This window comes from Lissotriton helveticus, chromosome 7 (genome assembly GCF_964261635.1).
Source record: "Lissotriton helveticus chromosome 7, aLisHel1.1, whole genome shotgun sequence".
NCBI lineage: Eukaryota > Metazoa > Chordata > Amphibia > Caudata > Salamandridae > Lissotriton > Lissotriton helveticus.
In genome coordinates, this window is record NC_136068.1 from 285231946 (window position 1) to 285255178 (window position 23233).

The 23233-nt window shown below is 42.2% G+C and overlaps 1 protein-coding gene across 1 annotated transcript in view; it reads right to left on the reverse strand.

Annotated features, from left to right (window-relative positions):
- The window catches only part of LOC144769045 (protein-glutamine gamma-glutamyltransferase E-like), a 305940-nt gene that overhangs the window by 112429 nt on the left and 170278 nt on the right, over window positions 1-23233 (reverse strand). Inside the window, exon 5 of the mRNA XM_078653040.1 lies at window positions 11823-11951. Within this exon, the coding sequence (XP_078509166.1) occupies window positions 11823-11951 (129 nt within the window). The remainder of the gene's footprint in view (window positions 1-11822; window positions 11952-23233) is intronic.

Sequence of the window (23233 nt, forward strand, 5' to 3'; positions counted from 1 at the left end):
TTGGTTTATTGTATGCAATATAAAATAAAGTCTCCAACAGCATGAGATAAGTGATGTCATGAGGCACAATCAACCCATGTTTTATCACACAAGTGACTTCTTCAAGGCTGTAAAGATTTACAATACAAAAACAAGAAATCAAAATCAATTTCCATGTATTCTAAGTCAGAGTACATATGCCAATGGCGAGAACAGATAAAAGCTTCAAAGTACGGCAATACGAGTAGTAAGGAGATTACTAAATCCCAATCGCCGTGCGTAAGAGTGCACAAAGAGTAATCACCCAAATGTGTCACAGTGACAGATCAAAGGTGAAAAAGGGGAAAAAAAAGAGAGACAAGAATATGTGAGTCACATATTTCAACCAATAGCAAAGTGAAGGAAAATATAAATAGAGGAGAAAAACTTGCTTGAGTTAGTGTATGAAGTACTAATGAGTACAGTGGATAGAAGTAGTGATCCGTAACAGAGAAGTAACATGCAGATTCAGTAAACATGATTGTATGAAGTACACCCATCACCAAAGCACGGTTCTAACCTAGATACATGCACAAAAACCTCTCAATATGGTCCATATCACAAAATTAATGACGTCAGCAAGTCCAGTAATTCTATATACAAGGAAGTGTACGAGAAAATGGTGGTTGCTGGAGAAATATTGTATTCTATTGTAATTGCATTTTTATAGTGCTTACTATCTCTGTTGAGGCGTTGAATCGCTTTTTCGCCAAGTAGCATGCTACTCCGGAACCCATAAAGGATTAGAGGTAAATCAGTATTGTGAAAATATGAAAGTAATTTGAGTGATGGATCTGTTAGTCAGTTATTTGGAATGAGAAGGATAGTGTAGGGATAGAAGAGGGAAAACATTTGCATTTATATAGTGCTTCCTACCTTTGATGGGGTTTTGAAGTGCTTTTTCTGTTAGTAGCAAGCTACTTCAGAACCCATAAAAGATTAGTGGTAAATTAGTATGATGAAAATATAAAAGTAATTTGAGTGGTGGATATGTTAGTCAGATTATTTGGCTTGAGAAGGATGGTGGAGGGATAGAGAAGGGAAAAAGGTTTGCATTGATATAGTGCTTGCTACCCCGATGGGGGCGTTAAAGTGTTTTTTGTGTGAGTAGCATGCTACTCTGGAACCCATATAGTGTTAGGGGTGAATTAGTATAGTGAAATATGAAACTAATTTGAGTGGTTGTATATGTTAGTCAGTTATTTGGATTGAGAATGATAGATAAGGGTAGAAGAAGTAAAACATTTTGCCTTTAAATAATGCTTGCTACCCCTTATGGGTTTTAAAGTGTTTTTTCAGCGAGTAGCACGAAATATGAAATACATTTGAATGGTGGGCACGTTAGTCTGTTATTTGGATTGAAAAGGATAGTGAAGGGATGGAAGGGAAGGATTTAGAATTCGTTTTTTGTTTTTATGTTTGTTTTTTTTGGAGCTCAAAGCAGTAGGAAGAGGCTTGGAATGAGTAAAAGGGAGGCGGAGGGGGAGGAGTCAGCGGGAGGGTTTAGAAAGCCTTGTTTTTGGGGATCTGAATAGTATAAAGAGGAATGTGATGATGCAAAGAGGGGTGGAGGAGGGAAGAGTCTCGAAAGGGTTATTTTGGGGATCACAGTAGTGGTATGGGGTTTGGGATGTATGAGAGAGTGGAGGTAATAGATATATTGATAGAGGTATAGAGTAAGAAATATGCTAGTGCAATGGAAAGAGTAGTAGAAAGCGGTTTGAGATGAGTTAGAAAGTTGAGCTAAAGGATATATTGAGAGCGGTATAGGGTGAAAAATAGGGTAGTGCATTGGATATGCTGAATTAGAAGAAAAGTAATAAATAAGTAGAAGTTATAAATATATAGATCCAAAAGTAATAAAGTAATAGATCCATAAATACAAGGAAGGTATATAGATGCATCAAGGAAGGTAGTATATGTAGATTAAAGATGCATTAAATAAACTGTGAAGCAATTGTAGATAAATTGTTATGATAAAAAGATTTACTTATTTATTCAGTCACTTATATGCATGTTAAACACATAGAATAATGTAACTATCAATAATATGTACATTTGTTAAGCGGAACTAATGAATATCTATATATAATACATTTGTAAACATAAGTATTCCTCAGGTTTATAGAAAGCAATACACATATATAGGTACATATCTATAGTGCAAATATATGTTTATATACAGAGAGATATGCTGTATATTTCAATCTGTTTCTGTATGGTGGTTATGTGGGAAAGAGCCAACTCTTGAGTAGTCTTCTGAAGATAAGGTGGGTATCCGTGGATCTTATGTTGGGGGTAAAGAGTTACATAGTTTGGCTGCTTGAACAGAGAATGATATGTGACCCTTTGTTTTTTTCTTGTATCTTGGGATTTTGAGGCAATGTACCACTCTAGGGCAGAGGTTCCTTTGTTGAATGTGTTTGGTGATTTTATTCCTGATGAAGAGCGGTATCGTTCCATATATCGCTTTGGGGGTGATACTATAGCTTTGTAAAAGGGTTAAGGCTGATCCTTTGTCTCTTGTCTTTGTTTTAAGTATGAGTCCAGCGTGTCTGCTTTGTCTGTGTATTGATTTGTCAGTTTGTCTGTGAATACGTGAGTAACGGGATGAGTTACTTCTAGGCAATTTGGTTTACGAAATTCATTGAGAATTTTGTAGAATTCTTTATTTGCACATTTAGTTTTTTAATTCTGTCTGAATAGTATTTATTGTAGCAGGTGTGTCCTTATTGTTGGTATTAGGTATATGAGAATGGCAATCGTGTAGCTGTTCCTTCCTCATCCAGCAGGCTAAGAAGGTATTTTGATTGGTCTGCATGGGTATGTGGTGGAGATGGTGTTTGAGAGTGAATTGGTGTGCTGTGTTGTTTTTCTAGTGTAACCCTGCTGTGCAGTAGACATAGAGAAGTTGTGAGGTGTGGAATGTTGCTTATTTTGTGTGTGTCTGTTTATGGCAGAAGGTGTATGACTTAGGGGTGGCGGTGGAGTATGTGGGTCATGTAGTAAGGTCCTAAATTGGATGAGAGGCGGTTAAAAGAGAGTTGCTGTGATACTGTAAATGTGTTGGGTGTGGTGGAAGAGCAAAAACTTGGTATTGGAGTTTGTTTATTTGTGTAATTTGTGAGGTGGGTGTATGTTTGTAGTTTGTAATGGTAAGTATTATGAGTGTTGCGCTTGAGAGATTTTGTTGTGCTGATGTGTGTGTGATATGTTTTGTTTTTGAGGAGTAGGGAAGGGGGATGCTGATGTATTTGTCTTATGAGATGGATTTGTTTGTATAGTATTATTTGAGTGAAAGTTGTAATGTAATGGGGTGGTGGTGTGTTTGTGAGTAGAATGTATGTTGTGTGTAAGAGGGGATGAAGTAGAGTTGTGAGTGTTTGTCTTAGACTTGTTTGCTGCAAGAGGTAATATGTGTGGAGTAGTGGGGTGTAGATGTGTGGTTGTTTAATTGTGGTCGAAAGAACAGGAGGGAGTTGGTGGGATAAATTATGGAAGGCTGAGTATAGGTTTGTTTGTGACAAAAAGGGGTCTATTGGGTATAATTAGAGCAGGGAGTGTGTGTCTGATTGGGATATAGTTCAGTGTGGTGTGGAATTGGGTTGTGTTAGTGATGAGTAGATTGGCTAGTGGTAAAGGATAGAGTTGTGTGCTGTTTGTAGGTGATGTGTAAATGTGTGGTAGCTGGGATGGAAGGGTGTATAGGTGTGATTTGTGTGGTTTTGTAGTTGGTGCTGAGACATTTGATTGTGCATACGGATAGTTTGTAGTAAATGAATCGAGTACATTTGGTGTGAGTGTGTTGGGGTAGGGTGTGTGCTGCTGTATATGGATTTGGGCACCATTTCTGGCCCTAGTCTGGACCAATCTCAAACAGGGCCAAACAGGCACTCACACTTGTCCTCTCCACCCTTAACCTGGACACCCGGGCTGAGATGCCCTGAGCCCTGGCCTTATATAGCCCTAGTAATCAGCTGACTCCTTCAGCCAATGGGAACCTTAGCCCTAACCCTAACCAATCACAACACTGGCTCTGAGCCCTAGAACCAATAGGACACCAAGCTCTTACAACCAATCATAGCCCTAGTCCAAGCACTTCATCAGGCACAATACCCTAAACCCTACGTTCAATAAAAGCCTAACCCTAGCCCTAGACCCAACCCTAGACCCAGCAACCAATCACACAGGAAACCCTAAGCCCTACGTCCAGTAGAAAGCCCAGCCCCAGGAACCTATCCAAAACCCTAAACCTATCCACCACCAGATAACTAACCCTAAGCCCTACATTAATAGAATCACTGCCCCATGAACCAATCAGAACCCTCAAATACCCAACCAATAAGAACACTAACCCTAATCCAGTAGAAACACCACATGCAACTACCAATCAGTGCACACATACCATCCAGTAGCATACTATATACGGTCCCTGACACCGCAGTCATGGTTTGCTGGCCAGGGAGTTGGAAGCTGCTTCTCTATTCAGAATCTCTTAGGAGACAGACAGGCTCAATCCACACTTTGGATTTCTGCAGGTAAGAGCCTAACAAACGTTGTCCTCTAACAATACTGTTTGTATAACACTTTACTCACTCTCCTAGCCAAAAAAATGTGTGCACAATCCCTACAAAAACACTGCTTAAACAGCTCACGGCAGATTACTGTTGTCTCGGAGCACCCTCTGTTCACTCTCTGATGTAGAATATCCCTGTTGCTAAACGGGAAAAGGGTAACCCCGGGCAGAGCTGGCACAGTGAGACTACGCAGAGGTTCACGGAGTTGGGGGAAAACTCAGTGGAGCTCCGCTGCGCTCTGACACCCGCCTCCACCCCCTTATAAAAAATGTGCATGCACAGTTCTCTCAAGATGTTCGTCCCACGTAGAAGAGAGACGTTGAGGAGGAGGGCAGGTCTGGGATGCCATAGTACAGGTAAGTGTGTTTTTATTTCATTTTAAATTAGTTTGTATCTATTTTTCATTAGGGGGTGGAGGCGGGTAGCCTATTGCAGGGGTGGGCAAGACAGGTGCGGAGTGAGCAAATCTCCACACACTCTGCTGGCAGAGAGGAATTTATGCCCAGGGTTAGAAAACAGGGGTGGGTCTGGTTTCACTCATTTGCTAACAAAAAATGGGAGCTGGGGGTGTATTGGGGGTGTATTGCTTAACATACAGGTCTGAGCACAGAGCAAGGGAGAAATTAGTAGGGACAATAGGTAGTCAATGTGAATGTGAGGAAAAAAAACAACAGATTTTTTACTGCAAATCCCACAATTCAAAAGGTTAAATGAAACAATATAAGTAAATCGATAGAAACCAACATTTCACATCTGATTCTAAGAAAAAGGGATAACAGATATTAAAACACAACTTTGCTGTGAGAAATCAGGACCAGTTTGCAGTGTCCCCCCAAGTGTTGCCCCCATTTCAAACACTCGATGCTCGTTTTCTGACTCTGACTATGTCCTGGGCTCTACTAACCAGACCTAGGGCCTGTGCTCTGTGTAAAACGTACATGGTAATTTGGTATAATTACAATTGGCAAAGACAGACCCCTGTAAGTCCCTTGTATATCATAAGGCAAGGGGGACTCAAACTACCTATAAATCCCTAGTATACAATAGGGTAGGGAGGTTTAGAGGCCCAGTAGATTTCCTGGACTGGAGTATGCGCTGCTGTAGTGCATGCTGTAATTTTAAATGCCAGCCCTGCCTTTGCAGGCTGCTTTTAAATTGAAATTATATGCAAATTTGACTTTAGATCTAAATGTACTTCCAAAGTATTAATCTACCTTCTTTTTACATATACGCCAATCCTAAGGTCTTCTCTAGGTACCCTAGGGGTAGCGTGCCTTGTAACTATAAGCAGGGATGTTATAAAATATGTTTTATGAGCCCCTGTTGAGGGAAAAACTGCTAATTCTGTTTTTTTTCTCATTGTAGTGAATGGCTCCAAAGGCTAACATTGTAATATTTTATTTAAATAGAAATATTGATAGGATCCATCTAAAAGTATACTTCAAGGTATCAAATCAATAGTCCAGATACATCCAACAACTTGCCACTATTGGATTTATAATAACTATTGATGAAAATAAGTTATTATTTCCTCACTGCCCGCGCAGGAGGAAACATAGGGCTGCACCATATTGTTGTAAATATGGTGCAGCCCTGTGTTTCAGAAGTTGCAGAGCGCATCATTGAGCCAGGAAGGCTAACGCCATGCTCCATCACTTCTATTGTAAATATGCTCCTCTGTATCTCAGGACTGTTACAAAGATAGTGCATCAGACACCCATTGCTTGCACCGAATTCCCAGATAATCAGATGGCACAACACAGGCAGATCTCCAGATGTCCAGTGCCCAAACTCAGAAAGCCCTGAGATTTGTCTAGCTCTGTTGCAGTTCAATTGAAGAGCAGTTCCATTTGCAAGTATTTTGTGGCAAATGAAGAACTAAGGGGCATATTACCAACGTTAAGCGATATTTATCGCTAACGATGCTTAGCAACGAATTTTTTAACGCTAAGCATCGTCAGAAATTATCGCAGATAAACCTTGCTATTATCAAGGTTTATCGCAAATGCGATAAAAAACGGCCGCAATGCATGAATATCGCTGAAAAGTCAGCGATATTCATGCATTACCGAGCTAATGCTCTTAGCCATGTTATCCACCTCCCATTGGATAACATGGCTAAGAACTGCTCAGGGCAGGTGTTAGTTTTTGGAGATATTCGCGCTTAGCGCGAATATATCCAAAAGTTGGTAATAGGAGATAGCGATGTTAGCGACTGTTTCCAGTCGCTAACATCTTGGCACGCCCACTTTGCATGTCATTAGTGATAAATATCACTGACATGCAAAGTGGGGCCCAAGATGGTCGCTATCTCCTACTAGCTGCCGCTAACTGGTGTTAGCGACAGCTAGGTAATAGGGAGATAATTTTATCTCCGCTTTCTTGGCTTTTAAAGCCAAAAAAGCGGAGATAAACCCCCTTGATAATATGCCCCTAAATTCTGATGAGAGAAATAATGCAGAATAGGGTAATGTAATGTTACATGACGAAACAGTCAACTCCATTTCATGTCGTTCCATTCTATGAGCTATTAGTGATGAATGGCACGATCTAGTTTGTTTGCAGATGGAAGCATTTCATTCCGGATCTGTCCTTTACAGATGCAGTTAAAGCAACTAATATTTCCCCAATTTTAGCAAACACATTTATAATGGAATCATAAATATGAATCTGGATGTGATAACATATGCCATTAAGAAGTGTTATTAGTTAAAACAAGATGCGGTCGCATGGTCTCATAATTCTTTGCATTTCCCAACTGTCTAGCCCAGTAACATCATGGTGCTGGTGTCTGTAGCAGTTTGAGTGTATAGGGTGTAGTCTCAAGTCCATTGCCAATATGGAAGATACTGTTGTCGCAAGTCGACCTTAATCTTGTGGCCTCACAGAGTTGGTAGTATCTACGCAAGCTCAGCAGAGATCATTCTAGGAGTAGGTGCTGGTAGCTGGTTGTAGGTATTTATTTAGAAAATCCAAGTGCATTTTGTTTATGGCTCTATGTACCCTTTGTGATGAATCAGCAAGTGATGTGGTGTTTTTTACCCTTGTTACAACAAGAGATTTCCCAAAAGCAAGTGGTTTCTATTCTTTGAAGAGAATTACGGGCCAAGAGTAAAAGGGACATTTCACTTCTTGCTTGTTGTCTGGTCGTCTGGGACCGGATTGGTATTTGCATTAGTAATAGGTTAAACTATTTTGATGTTTGAACAAAGAATAAAAGTGGAACGTCACAAGAAGTGTAAAATTATTTTTATGCTTTAGGATAAATTCATACACTGAGAACACTGAGTCCAAGGTACCAATGGTACTTGTCCTTTTTTGTTATTTATTTTACGTATGTTTGGCAGCGCATGATTCAGTGTTTCATGTACCACATGACACATTAGTAGAAGTAATACATAAGAAAAGAATTATAGTGCACAATGCACTACATTCAGGATGAACCCTTTGCAGGCCCACATTTCCCTTCTTAATTCACATAAGTCACCCCTAAGAGAGGCCCTAGGCAGCCTGAAGAGCAGGGTGCAGTATATTTAAAAAGTAGGATAAGCACTTTTAAGTTTTACATGTCCTGGTAGTTAAAAACTCCTACATTTGTTTTTCACTACTGCAAGGCTTTCTCTCCCGTAGGTTAACATTGAAATCACCTTATTACATTTTAAGTGTAATTTTCAAACGGCAAGCAATAAACCTTTCAAGGTTGGTGTCTCTGGAATCCTAATTTAAAATCTTAATTAATGGTAAAGTTGGATTTTAAACGACAATTCTGAAAATGCCACTTTTAGAAAGTCCTATTCTGTGAAAGAGGCCGGCATAGGCTCAATTTGAATAGCAGAAACTTGGAAAATGGCATTTCTAACTAGTTGTGGTTCTTTGAAAAAACATGATAAAAGATGGTGAAAATAAGAGTTTAAAAATATGGTTGAAGAAAGAAACATGGAAAATATTGATAAAATGTTTGCAAATAAAACATGCACGTTATAAACGGCATGAAGCTGTGCGAAAGGTTCTTGGGGCTATGTAGTCCCCTCTGACATACAACTTTTAGAAAGTTGGCATGTTCTTGCCTCAACCATTTGGATCCTGCATCCTGCCTCTGGTCATATGACTAGATGTAGTTGGCAGTTGGGTTTTGTGCATTCCTCATAGACAGCTACATACAATGTGAGCATAGGTATGACTGAATGGGCCATCACTGGCAGGACGGGAGGGAGGAGTTGGGACCAACATCACTTACATCTGAATAGACTGTGTCCTGTTTCCACACAAAGGGCTACCTACCTCCTGTAGTTAGCCTGGAGCCAAGGCAGGGAACGTAGAGCATATGTGCACTTCAAAGGTATGCCTCTAGAAATGTGTACATTAGAATTTTGAAGAAGCTTGGTTCTAGATTATCCTAGATTATCCTTTCACCTTTAAACTTAGGATGTGCCTCTTCTAAATGGGATACATATCATAGTTTAGCACATCTATATAATATGATAGTTTACCTCTTTGAAACATATTTCAAAGGTCAATAATGACCCGGGAACAAATCCTAATTATCCTTTTCATTCTCTGTTTAACACTTTTCTATTCATAGCTCATGGCTAAAGGGAGTTCACTGAAGCTTAATGTACTTTTATAAACAGTTCCTGGCGTGAGGTCAGCAAGCACTTAAATGTTTGAAAAGTAAAACAAAGATACACACAATGAGATTCACAAAAACATATTGTTTGGACAAACCTGAAGTTGGAATGGGTATGGTCAAATCTAAGTCTATAGTGCTTTGGCATCAGGAAATGATCTGTTTAGCTTCTTCACTGATATTGGTAAGCAATGTACAGGTGTTTTAATGATCTTAGATTCAAAACAACCTGCACCCCAACTGGACAGACCTCTTAATGGCCTTCTGCTGATGACCCTCAACATATAAATGTAGCTGAAGGGAAATTGTGCGATACAGTTTTTGAATGAATAATCTGCCTACAGCTTAACATGACAGGAATACCTGCAAAAGGTGATACACAGCTGCAACAATATTTTCAGATATTTATTAGGATGGCTCAAACAAGTGGTACTGCAGTAGTTTGGAAGCTGCCTGAGACCTTCTTATAACAATAGGTACACATTCACAGTGCTGGTCAAGAGAAAAAACCCTTTATTAACAGCAGCTAATGTGGAGATGTTTGAACTTCAATAATAACTAAAAGGGTAACAAACATAAGTGTTTATTTCTACATTTTAAAAGAGGCAAACAAGGTGGTACATTTTATGGTAAGTGTGTGGCTTATCTTTTCATTGGCTTGGTGGAGGCCATTGCCTGTGACCCGCAGAAGGAGAAGAACAGCCACTCCACATTAATGTTTTGCTTTTCTGAAACATAACGCCAAAGCAGGAGTTTATTTTGGAAACATAAAAAATGCAGTGATCCTGATGCACAGGGATTTTTGTTCATGCGCCTACGAGGCATTTTTTTGTTTTCCCTGAGCTAGTCTTTTTTCCTTTTATGGTGGTTGTAGGCATATAAAATCACTGATGGCCTCCTTGCCCTAAACTGTGTTGGGAAACTGCAACTATGAGCCAGCAGTTCTATGGTGTGTGGACTGCTGGGGCAATAGTTTCATTGACAGAGCCAGATGAAACACAACTGTAAAAAACTTCATCTGACTCCAAGTGAAGTGGGAGAACCGCAGGTTTGGTCATGCAGGAGTTCTAGACATTAATGCTGGAAATCCCACTGCACCAAACTCAATCGCCCATGAGGGGATTTTGAAGTATCAGTATTCTGCTATGTAAACATAATGATTAGGGTATGTTATATATTTGCTGATGTTTGAAAATTGTTTGGCAAAGATATCTAACAATTACATTTTACATAATATGTCTACACTGCAAATAAGCCCACACAATTTTTGCATGTTCCAAAAACGGAGAGTAAACTTTATCCGCTTTTTATATTTTTCAAAGAAGTCACCCTGTGTCCTCTTTTTATCCTTTTCAAGGAAGTCACACTGTTTTATTAAATGATTAACACTGCCTTAGGCAAAAGGTACACATACTGAACACTAAAGCTTCCCATAGCTAGAACTTCCATGCTGCTTACAGCATCAGCAAATGTAAGGCAAAGCAGTAGCTATCCCTCCTAAAGCTAGCTGAACCACAATGCCTGTCCTCCTAAATGAAAAAAAAGGTTATACCTGGTACTCTGCAACAGAGAATGTAGGAACGTGTTTGTTGTATCCCTCACAGATCACCATCACTGCTTGTGTTGTATGTACAATAAAACACACATGCTGAAGCCACTAGACTAGCTTTGATGATGTGTACAAATGAACCAAATTATGGAGAGCCCATTTGCTCGAGTCAGGGCTAGGATATTTAACAGGGCCGGCTTTAGCGCTGGTGGCACCCGATGTAACAATCAATTTTGGTACCCCCATAACCACCTCCTCAGATTCCCTCACGACCACCAGGCAAAACTGCCCGATATCTCTCCACAGCCCCTCTCTCACATACAATTAATTTATTTTAAAGCACTGGTAAAGGCTGACTTTACTAATAAGAATGTATATATTCCCAAACAAACCCTTTTCAGCAACGTTAAGATCAGATAATGAAAGCCTGGGGATCGCCCTAACCTATTTTATGCAGTTTGCATGCAGCTCTTTGATGACATTTCATAACAGTCATTACTATATATTAGAGTTGTATCTTATGAACTGCAGTAACAAAATGATCTCTGTGACAAAAGCAGTAATCCAATCAGTTATTCACATAAAATACAGATCTGTGATCTGCACAGTACGTGTTCTTTACAGCAGGCATATCAGCACTCTGCGCTACTTCATGACGAGTCAAACCTGACCTAGACAAATCTCTGATCTCTCACAATCTAACAGGAACATTAACTTACCTTGACGTTTTTACTGCTGACTGGAAGTACAAGGAACTCTGCTGAAGATGTTTTTTAATCGTAAGTTATGTCTAAACACAGCGCCCCCTCCCTAGGTCAGCACCCAGTGCGGCCGCACAAGTCGCACTGTCCTAAAGTCGGCCCGACTATAAATACAGGGTATGGACCTGGTCTGGATACCGTACAGTGCTGGACAAATCGAGCACTGGCCTGCGGAAAGGCCGACTGATACATTGGGTTCACAACACTTTCGTTTTTGTGAATGAGGGCATTGTGAATAACACTATTTCAAAAAATGAGCGCCATGAATATACTCCTGTTTAGTTACTTACTATGCTACTGAGGCATCTTGTTACATATATTGGGTTATTCCTTTGGAGAACATCTTTAGTGGGATCCTTTGCAAATTGCTTTGTGGAGTCCAAGAGTTTGAAGCAGATAGGTAGGATGCCTTCTTCCCACTGCAAAGAAAAAACAGAAATCATTCACAAGGAATATCACCTAACAGGCCTTGCGCAAATGTTTACCTTTATGTTTCCGCTTAGCTTTTCTTCAGAAACTAGACTAAATGAAACCTACAAAACATGCATATAATTTCCTTGCTTAGAATCATAAAACTAATGCTCTGATCATAGAATGAACAAAGAACTTCTTAAAAAATCCATACTTGTGAACAAAGAAGTTCCATAATGCGCATGTTCATATCAGGGGCATAGGCTACCATTGTTTCAGTAGGTACAGTGGCACGGAGCACCGAGTGGCCATTGAACCCTGATAATTGCTGTAGTTCACTACTCCAACAACTGTCAAAGGGGCCATTTTCCAGCCTCACACCAAGTCCCATTGCTTCTTTACTATGCTATATGCATCTTTTCCTGGAGGAATTACAAGGACTACTGAGCAAGGTACTGCAATACCATTTGCCAGCAGTGGAGAGGAGAGAGAATTATAGCTCCTTAGGGGTGAATATATTTGAAGAAGAACAAAGGAAATATTATGCTGCAAGTTTTAAGAACGTTTACGTTTTGATAGTTGTGGGTTAAATTTGAAAAGCATTAGAATACTCATGGGGCAAACTGGGACATTTGTATATATTACGTTTATTTTGAGGAGTCAGCTTGTTAAAGTTATACAGAGAGTATTTCCTCTGTATATGTGAAGAGTCAATGGGCCTGCTTCAAAGAACTAACTTAAGACAAAATCCTAAACTTACTACCGTTTTGGTATTCACAGAAGGCACTCACTCATTTTGTTATTCACAGAAGGCACTTATTCATTTCGGTATTCACAGAAGTTAGGAGTCCTAACTTTAGGACCCCTAAATGCCTTCTGTGAATACAGAATGTCTTAAAGTTAGGATTTTTCTCAGTTTAGGAGTAGTAAAGTTAGGACTCCTAACTTTAGGACTCCTAAATGCCTTCTGTGAATACCGAAAGTCTTAAAGTTAGGTATTTTACAGAAGGCATTTAGGAGTCCTAAAGTTAGGACTACTAACTTCTGTGAATACCGAAATGAGTAAGTGCCTTCTGTGACTACCAAAATGAGTAAGTGCCTTTTGTGAATACAAAAATGGTAGTAAGTTTAGGATTTTGTCTTAAGTTAGTTCTGTGAATCGGGCCCGTTATCCATAAATTAAACAATCATGACGTTTATCCAGATTAAAAAAAGGCAAACAATTGCCAAAACGCGTCACAGTGTGTGGAAGTGGCAAAAAAATAAGGAGGCTATCTCTTCCTCGAGTGCAAGGACTCTTTTGTATTTAGAAGGAGAATGTGGCACTATATATTTCCAAAAAAGTGACATCCTAATTCTAGTTGTAAATGGAAATTTTCGGGGTGATGCATCATGCAAAGGCCAAGAATAAGGGATGGGGTTTAAAAAAAACGTGTTTCCTATGTTAATTCCAATAGAGATTTTAGACATGACTACAGCCCAAACTGCTCTACGGAATTATATTTAAAAAGCCCTTTTTGTGATTTGGTGTAAATCTGTTTAGTAGTTTTTAAAATATTAAAGAAAAAACTAAATTGAACATCTAGGGAGGTGGATCCTCCGCGAACCCTTTGTAGAGCTTGGCAAATTCATGCAAAAAACAGTAATGGTGTGATTGGCTAGACGCAACCTGAAGAGAAAGATGCAGCCAGGATTTTAAACAACTGAGACAATCGCCGACTGTGAAATTTCAGATGAAATGTACTAGAAGGGACCAGCATAGAGGTGCCCTCACTCCATAGGTGCAACATAGAGGTCAGTGAGGGACCCTTAATGGGCAGGAAAATGCCCAGAATTTCTTTTTTTCAAGTGTGAGGGCTTGCGAATCAGTTGCGATGCACAGTGCAGCCTCCCATGTACCACCATTGTGGACAAAAAATATTTAAAAAGACTTAAACACTCATATACACACTCAGACATTAATGCACCCGCTTACAAACCCACTCAGACACTCACACACACTCACATACCACTCATACACTGATGCACCCTCTCACAAGCCTTCTCAGACACCCATTCACCCACTTAAAGACCCATAGAGACACTTACACACCCTGGCACAGACCCACTTAGACACTCATAGACCCACATAAACACTCTTGAAAACTGGGATTCTTGGCAAATGCCCCCCACTTCTTGCCCCCATAAGAACTAGTTGATTCCAGTTTTTAACTCCAAACAGTGAACTGGGACCTGCTAACATAGGCCCCAGTGCCCATTCTCTTTTCTCTAAAAGTGATGTGAATTGGTACACCAAATTGTCAAGGTACTTTGCCCCCTTATAAGTCCCTAGTATATGGTACCAGTGGTTCTCAGGGCAAGAGTGGTAAAGGGGTCATCTGGGCTGCAGCACTTGCTGTGCACCCTGTGTGAGCCAAGAAAAATTGTATCTGCTGGTCTGCAATTGCAGCCCTGCACAAGCAGCCTGTCTGATCTAGAGTGACTCTGCACACACCATGTGCTGCAGAGCCACACCACTGCTTTTATGTTAGTAAGTCACACTTAAGGTTATCCTCCTAAGCCCAGGAGGTAGAGTACATTATATTAAAGGCGAGGATATATATGTTTATACATATATATCCCTACAGTAACCCTGTAAAGCGAGATTGTACTGTAATTGACTGGAGGTTCATTGAGGAACATGGGCTAGCTACCAAGAAATCTTAAGGTAGCCAGCTCCATTATTGAACAACCAAATTGGGTTGTGTTTGATGTCAAACACTGTGGTCCCCCCAAAGAAACGATTATCATGTTGAGGGTGAGCTGGCAAGCAAAGGGGTAACCCAGTGCCTTGGCGGGTTTCCCTGAACCGTATGCCACCAAGGCAAGAGTCTGCCCTCCTGGTGGGATATGCTAGGACTTCCTCAGGATGGAGACAAAGGCCAGGGCAGGAAGGAGGTCACATCCCTACCTCCCAGGATGGCAAGTATGTACAGTCACAAAGGCTTTCACACCCTTCATTTGTAATTTCTTGTCCAAACCAACAGGCAGGAAAATTAGCTATTCGGGATGTGTAATCCTCCAAAAGGCTAACCCCACTTTTACGGTGGGCTAGGAGGTCTGTACAGACCAGGAAGGGTTCTGCTATGTTGTAAGACCCTAAATTGGAGGACTCTGGGTAGAAAGGTGATGTACACCCATAGGATGTTGTCATCTCAGGGGCGGGTTCACTGCAGGCACCAGTAGCCCAGGACACTGGTCCTCACACCCTTAACGGCCCCTATACTAGGATTCAAGGGTCTCCCCCGGCACCAGAACCTCAATTCTGACTTTGAATCTGAGAAGAGGCACAAAGAAAATGCTGTCACCGACATCAGAACTTTGGACTCTGATACAGTAGAAAGAGAAGACATTTAAGTGCCCTGAAGAGACAAAATAAGTGAACTGTTTGCTTTATGTGTGCAAAAGCTCGTTGCTCCTAGCAAGAGGGACTCCAGTGGACACCAGAAACAAAAAGCAGACTCTCTTGGATTGGTGGGACCAATCCCTTGCAAGTTGCAGGAAAATTGACATGCTGCTTGACAAGAATTGTAACCCGCTGGACCAGTCAAGAGTCAGGCTAAAGAGAGTAGTGTCCTGTAAGCCCAGACTGTTAGCTAAGTTTTCACCAAGTTTCAAGCCCCTAATCCGCTCCTGTTGACTTCCAGCTGATGAAGTAACCACAGACTTCATTTGTCATAGTAATGGATTGGCGTTCGCCAGCTGGGTGATTGACCTCCTTGAGTGACATCTCCATCCTGAGAGCAACTCACAGCAACCAACGTCTGCAATGACACTGCTTTTGTGGTTCTCCATCCTGAAGTTGGAGTTGTTGAGAGAGTGGTAAAGCCTCTTAGGCGCAACCTACCTCAGTGATTGACAGCTGCCAGCTAGCTCTGCATCCGGAGCCACCGAACAAGGAAGAAGAAATCTAGCTGTTGAACTCGGGTCCTAGGACTCTAAAGGCCTCTACTCTTTGTGGAACTCCATCTCTGAGTGTGGTTTTGTCAAGTACTGCACATTTGACAGCTCCCATGGATCCCGTTCAGTATCAAGGAGAGCCAAGTCACGTCTGAACCCAGACTCCCTGGGCAAGGTAACAAATTAACGACTGATGGAACTTGGTCTATAGACTTGCATGACCTTATCTACAAGAGGATTCATTTGAACTCCTCCTGCAAGTGACCGAGTGTCACCTGTGCTTCTCCCATTCATCTCAATGGGACCAGTATGAAAGATTTACAGTATTCATTTTTGAACATTTTAAAGATCCACTACTCCAGTTGTATGTATGATACATCACCTTGACATGGTCAGGGCTCACCTGTGTTCCCATTTGGAGACTGCATTTACTTTTTGGTTTTACAGCTAGGGTCTCCAGCTCAGTGTCCAAGGGCCATACACTCATGGCACCAAGCCTTTTTTGGCATCCCAGTTGTGATCCCCATACCCACCCTTGGACTGTAGAGTTTCTGGTCCAACCCTCCTGAGCAGGATTCTGGGGACCTGAAGAAGAATCATTTTTGTTTTATCTTTTTGGTCACCATCTTTTCCCAGGGGGGGTCTTTTTGGCCTCGTTCTTTTGGTCACCCCCCACCGATGGTAGTCTTGGCTACATTTGTTTTGACCCAGAGGTCTGCCTTCATCCCCAACTCTAGAGGAGAAAGTGGACCAAGTTCTACCTGATGCTGATTTAACTTTTCATTGTAACAACTACTTAACAGATGAACTTTCGTGATGAAAATGGTAAAGCCCTTCATAGTCGTGAACATTGTTACCAGTTCACCAACCACTGAGTGTTTTGACTAGAAAAGTCAATGAATTCCACCCATGACTGATTGAGTTTTTTGAGTCCCCCTGAATGTTATCCTGTATTCTTCAGTGGTAAGTTCAAAGCCCTCAATCAGGGTACCCTTCATGAGGCCATAGGACTCAGAATCTTTCTCAGTCAGTGTCAGGAGTCTATCCCTGCATTTTCCTGAGGTAGTTCCTACAAGAGAGAGCTCCAGTTTTGTCTGGATACACTTCTGGCTTTACAGGCACTCTCAAAAACAGTGAACCATTTGGGGATGTCATCACCATCTGAGTATTTAGGGACCATCCCTTTGGGAAGTTATGAGTCAAATGAATCTTCTCTCTTCCAATTTACAAAATTGCTGCTACCAGAGATAGGTCCCAGGTCCATCTCTTTCCTTTGTCTTTATGTGTCCAGAAGTTGAACATCTAAGTTCTATCTCCTGGCCAACCTTTCTATCATGAGTTCCACATCTGAGGGCTCCTCATCTATTTCTGAGGTGAGGGACTCAGCCACCTCCTCAGACTGATCTTTGTTACAGGCTCATCTCCTTCAGAGTGAGCTACTTATTCTAGATTAACTCTCTCAAACTTTGCTATCAGCCTACTAAGCTTTGCTTTGCTAGCATTAGTTCCAAATTTGATAATATAACATTTACAGAGGCCCTGCATCTGGCATAGGCAGGTCCATTTAAGGGGACAGTCGATCTCCTGAGCCTGGTTATCGGTATCACCCATTGTTTTACTAAAGTTCAGAACTTTTTATAAAGTTAAAAATAAAAACCGTAATACTTTTATTTGCCCTGACTACAGTAAGATTCTTAAAATTCGAGCAACTGGATACAAGAACTTAACTAAGGCCCTAACAGTTAATTTTCAGATTTGGAAAAATTGACTCATAGGAAAATGCAAAAGAATTAATTGGGAACCAATTCACAAAAATAACAAGTATCTTTATATATGTTTTAGGCACTTAAATCAGTATGGTTAGGCAATTGTATTTAAAAAATGCAGTAGAAAACAGTTGCAGAAGAAAAGATTTAAACACCGTCAAGTATTTTCTGTGATGGTCAATGTAGAATACACGGCGGTAACCAGTGTCACCATCAAACAATTTAGTATTGCAGGCAATGGGAGAAATCAGGTGACAGGCAGGACCATCAATCGAATACCATCTCGGTTAAGGTTAACATACAAGACCGTAACCTGCGTCACCTTCAAACAATTTAGTATTGCAAGCAATGGAGGAAATTTGGTGTGGCAGGCAGGACCGTCAATCAAAGACCATTGTGGTTGGAGCTAAAAGCGCACAGGCTTTTACAACTCTTGTACCAGCAGGCACTTGGGGTCGGATTTGGTTTCTGCTCTTTCAGAGCAGAGGTCTTTGTGGTCCTAGGACTCAAGTGGAACAGGCAGTTGTCGATTACCTTGCCAAGAACTCTGGATGTAGGTACACATGGAAATGTCCATCACCCGGGAGACGGTTGTGCCAAAGATGCACCTCTGTCAGTGCATCAAAAAATGACGTTTGGGCCAACATGGTCTCTACCACACAGTCGACGCCACCACACGTGAGATGCAAAATCACAGGAATGGGGTTGTTTCTTTCCGACGTTGGTCACAGCTGCTGTGGTGTGGCCTCTTGTTGGAGTAAAGAAGCATGGGGCAGTAGCTGGACTGGCTACCAACAAACCGTGGCAGTGACAAATGAAGTTGAAAGGGATCTCACAGGCTAAAGGTCAATGGGAGTGAGGTATGGGCTTGCAATTACGGTGAGAACCAGCTACCACTCCTCTAGTGATCTTGTCACTTCACTGAGGTTCAGCACCTCAACGGACACAGTGGAGAGCACTTTGTTGCTGCTTCTGACTTGGACTTCAACTAGCAGGGTACTTGTTCCACCTATCAAAGGGAGTTTCTGGTTCTTTTTCAAAGGCAGGCAGGCCTCCTGGGTTTCTGGAGTATAGATGCAGGGCAAGTCAGCTATGGTGCAGGAGTCAGAAACAATAGGTAGGCCAGCAGGGTTGGTGTTAGGTCAGTCACATATCCTCTTCTCGTTGCTTTTTGTCACTCTTTGATATCCTTCTTCTTTTTAGGTCAGCAGGATCTGAAATTCAGGGCTGAGGGGTACCACCTAAATACTAAATTTAGGGGCGTTAAAGGGAGTACCAGGTAGTAGCCAATGGGCTACCTACCTTTAAGGTGATTACATCTTCCTATGATCACTTCAGTTGGGAAGTGGGCATAACCGTTACCCTGGTTGGCTAATTCTTTCCAAGGCAAGATGGAAGAATTGAAAAAGTAGGGTCCACATCACCTGCCCCACCTTAGGGGTGGTGCTGGCTGAATGTGAGCACATCTCCTAATCTAACTAATTTTCCTGCCTGTTCCCCACCACAAGTGGAGCAGGACAGGGGAATTGGCATTCTCCACTAACTGGAAATGCCTGGGTTGCATTTCAAAGGCAGCATCACCTTTGAAGATTCCCGTCTTGGAATGCCATTCTGGCCTGGAGGAGGTTAGAAGCACCTCCGCTCAGAGCAGGCATTGTTCCTGGCCTCTGGGAGCAAAGGCTCTCACCCCATGGGGTCAGAAACATGTCTGGTGGTGGCAGGCTGGCTAAGACTAGTCAGAGACCACTCCAGTGTTTGGAAGGTTTTCAGGGGACACCTCTAAGGTGCCCTCTGTGTGCATTTATTAATAAATCCAACAGTGCTGTTAGTGTTGATTATTAAGATGAGAGGTTTGATACCAAACATCTCTAGGTACAGTGAAGCCATCATTGTGCTGGGGAACCCGTAATCACAGGTGACCAACCCATGTGCTCTTCATTTCAAAGGCAGCATCACTTTTGAAGCTTCCCGTCTTGGAATGACATGACCTCACATGTGACATATTTTACCCTGGGCAGTAAGGCCTGTGGTCGTGGTGACTTACCTATTACTCATGCAGTGTCTGGGGGCATGGCATACAGGGATGTGTGCAATGTCAACTCTTATGTTTTCTCTCCACCAAGACATGCAACATGTAATGGAGGTTTGCATGGTCTTGGTGAGGGGTCCCTAGGGTGGCACACTTTGGGCTGCAGCCCTAGTGGACCCTCTTCAGTCCCAATGCTCTAGGTACCAGGGGTACCATTTTCTAGGGACTTACAGGGTTGCCGAATTTGTGTCAATCATGGTACAACTTTAGGAAAGAACTCTGGCACTGGGAACCTGGTTTGGAGGGGCCCAGTGCACTTTCATTCAAAATCACTAAATCCTATTCCAGGGAAAAAGTGGGAGCTAACCATGTCAAAAGAGGCACTTTCATACACCCACTCATGGGCCCATTCACACACTAACACACCCACTCAGACATTCACGCCCACACTCACACTCACTCAGACATTTACATACCCACTCACAGACCCACTCTGAATTTCATGCAAATACTCAAAATCCCACTCAAACACTTATGCTCACACTCCTGGACCCTTTCAGAAACTCATACACCCACTCAGACACTCATGCACCCAACCAAGAGATGTACTCAGACACTCACACATCCATTCTCAAACCCACTCAGACACTGTTACACCCAGTGACATGCACACTAAAATACTAATGCACTCACAGACAGACTGACAGTCACACACCCACTCAGACACTGATGTGTCCAAGTCTCAAACCCACTCAGACACTCTCACACCTGGTGACAGACCCACTCAGACACTTTCACACCCACTCACTGACCCACTCAGACACTCATGCACCCAGTCAGAGACCCACTTGAACACTGATTCACCCACTTTCAAACCCAAACTGACACTCCCACGCACAGTGACAGACCCACTCAGACACTCTCACACCTACTCCTCACAGACCCACTCAGACACTTATGCACCCACTACTGACCCATTCAAACACTCTCACAGTGACTCACAGACTCACAGACCCACTGAGACACTCATGCAACCACTCATAGACCCATTCAGGCACCCACTAACAGACCCCCTGAGACACTCACACACCCATTCACAGACCCACTGAGACACTCATGTACCTACTCACAGACCCACTCAGACATTCAAGCACCCACCCAGAGACCCACTCAGCTACTCTCACTCCCATCCATAGACCTACTCTGTCACACACCCACTCACACACCCCTTGGACATTCTTTGAGCCCACTCTCAAATCCATTCAGACACTCTCACACCCAGTAACAGACCCACTAAGACACTTCAACAAACACTGATGCAGCCCTTCAGACACTGCCAGATCTACACAAACATTCACAGAACCTCTCAGAGACCAACTCTAACACTCATGCATACACTCACAGGCCCACTCAGACATTCATTTACCGACTCACTAGCCCACTTAAATACTTACACACCTACTCACAGACCCACTCAGACACCTACACACCCCCTCACAGACCCACTTAGATATTCACACCTTGTCACTCGCAGACCCACTCAGACTCTTATGCACCCAATCACAGATTCACTCAGTCACTAATGCACCAAGTCAGATACCCATTCAAATACTGATGCACCCACTCTCAAACCCACTCAGACATTCTCAAACCCTGTGACAGACCCACTCAGACACTGGTGCACTCACTCACAGACCACCTGAATCTGCCATACACCCACTCACAGACCCACTCAAACACTCACACACCCACTGAAATGCCCAATCAGACAATCAGACACCCACTCAGAGACCCTCTCAGACATTCACAACCTCACTCATAGACCTACTCAAATACCTAGTCACACACACTCACAGACGCACTCAGACACTTATGCACTGTAAGAGACACACTCAAACACTGATACACCCACTCTTAAACACACTCAGATAGTATCACACCCGGTGATAGACCCACTTAGATACCCATGCACCCACTCACACATCTACTCAGATACTGATGTGTTCACTCTCAATCCCACTCAGAAACTCTAACACCCAGTGACAGACCCACTCAGACACTTTCACACCTACTGGCAGACCTACTTAGGCACTCTAGCATCCACTCACAGACCCACTCTAACACTCATGCACCCACTCAGATATTCATACCCACACTCACATACCTACTCAGAAACTTACACGCCCACTCTCAGACCAACTCAGACACTGATGAACCCAGTCAGAGATCCACTTAAAAACTCAAGCACTCACTTACAATCCCTCACAGAAACTCATGCACTCTGAGACCCACTCAAACACTGACTCAGCAACTCTCAAACACAAGCAATCTCACACCCAGTGACAGACCCACTCAGACCCTGATGCACCCACTTCAGTCCCACTCAGAGACTCCCTCTATCACTTGTGCACCTTCTCACAAGACCACTCAGACCCTAACACACCCTTTAACATACCTACTCAGACACTCTCACACCCACTCAGAGCCACTCAGACACTTAAGCATGTTGCAAGGTGGACATATTATTTGAAATGGTTGGTGGGCCGTCTCATGTAATACTAGCATAATACACAAAGTGAACCTCAGATTTGTCCCTAGCAGCTTTAGCTTGGTTCTGGTAAGCAGGCACAGAGCAATCAGGATTACTTAGAGGAATACATGTTAAGCCTTTCACAAGTCCAACATTGACTATAAGTAAGTGACATGACTCGAAGGAAACCATGACACCAATTTATAAAAGTGAATTTTTATATAAATATAGGTATGAAGGAAGCTGGCTCTCTATATATTCTACTAAAATTAGGTACACTGTGCAGAGAGTCCAGTGGATCCCCTGTAGGTAGGCAGAGGTAGAGGAAGACAGTTCTAATGGTCTTTATGTGGTTGTGTGAGCAAGCAGTTAGGCTTATCAGAGGGTATTGCTAAGCATTTGTTGTCACACATGAAGGCGATAAACGAGACACACTCTCAAGAATAAACCCGAGACCTATTTGTAAAAAAATTAGAGTTGTATCTTTATATATATTTTTAGAAAACCAAGAACACCATTCAACACCTAATAAATGCTTTGTATATTGGTTTTCATCCAAATGCAATTCAAGACATAATTGCTTATAAGTTTTAAGCAACAGAGGTCAATACCGTCAGGCAGAGACCATCGCAGTCAAGGGGAAATAGGCATTTTTTAGAATGGATTGCAATGGTGGTTGAACACACCCAAAACAGTTACTGTCACAGTCACTGTAAGAAAAGCATAGAGTTAGATAGCCGAGTACTGCCAACACATTTACCATTAGGTGGATGGAGGCAACTTTCCCCCAGAGAGTTCTGGGGGTCAACCGTCACCCAGAGTTCAGGGGTAGTTTTACTTCAGGGGAATCAGATTTTTTAAAGTCCCAGTCCTCAAGCACAGCAGGCAGTTCTAGGTTATCTGGAACAGGGGTGCCAGAATTCTTGGGACACAGAGTTTGTTGGGGGCTAAAAGTAGAGTGGCATCTGCAAAGAAGTCCAGTTTCTAAAATACACCCACTCACATACCCACTCAGGCCCACTCAGA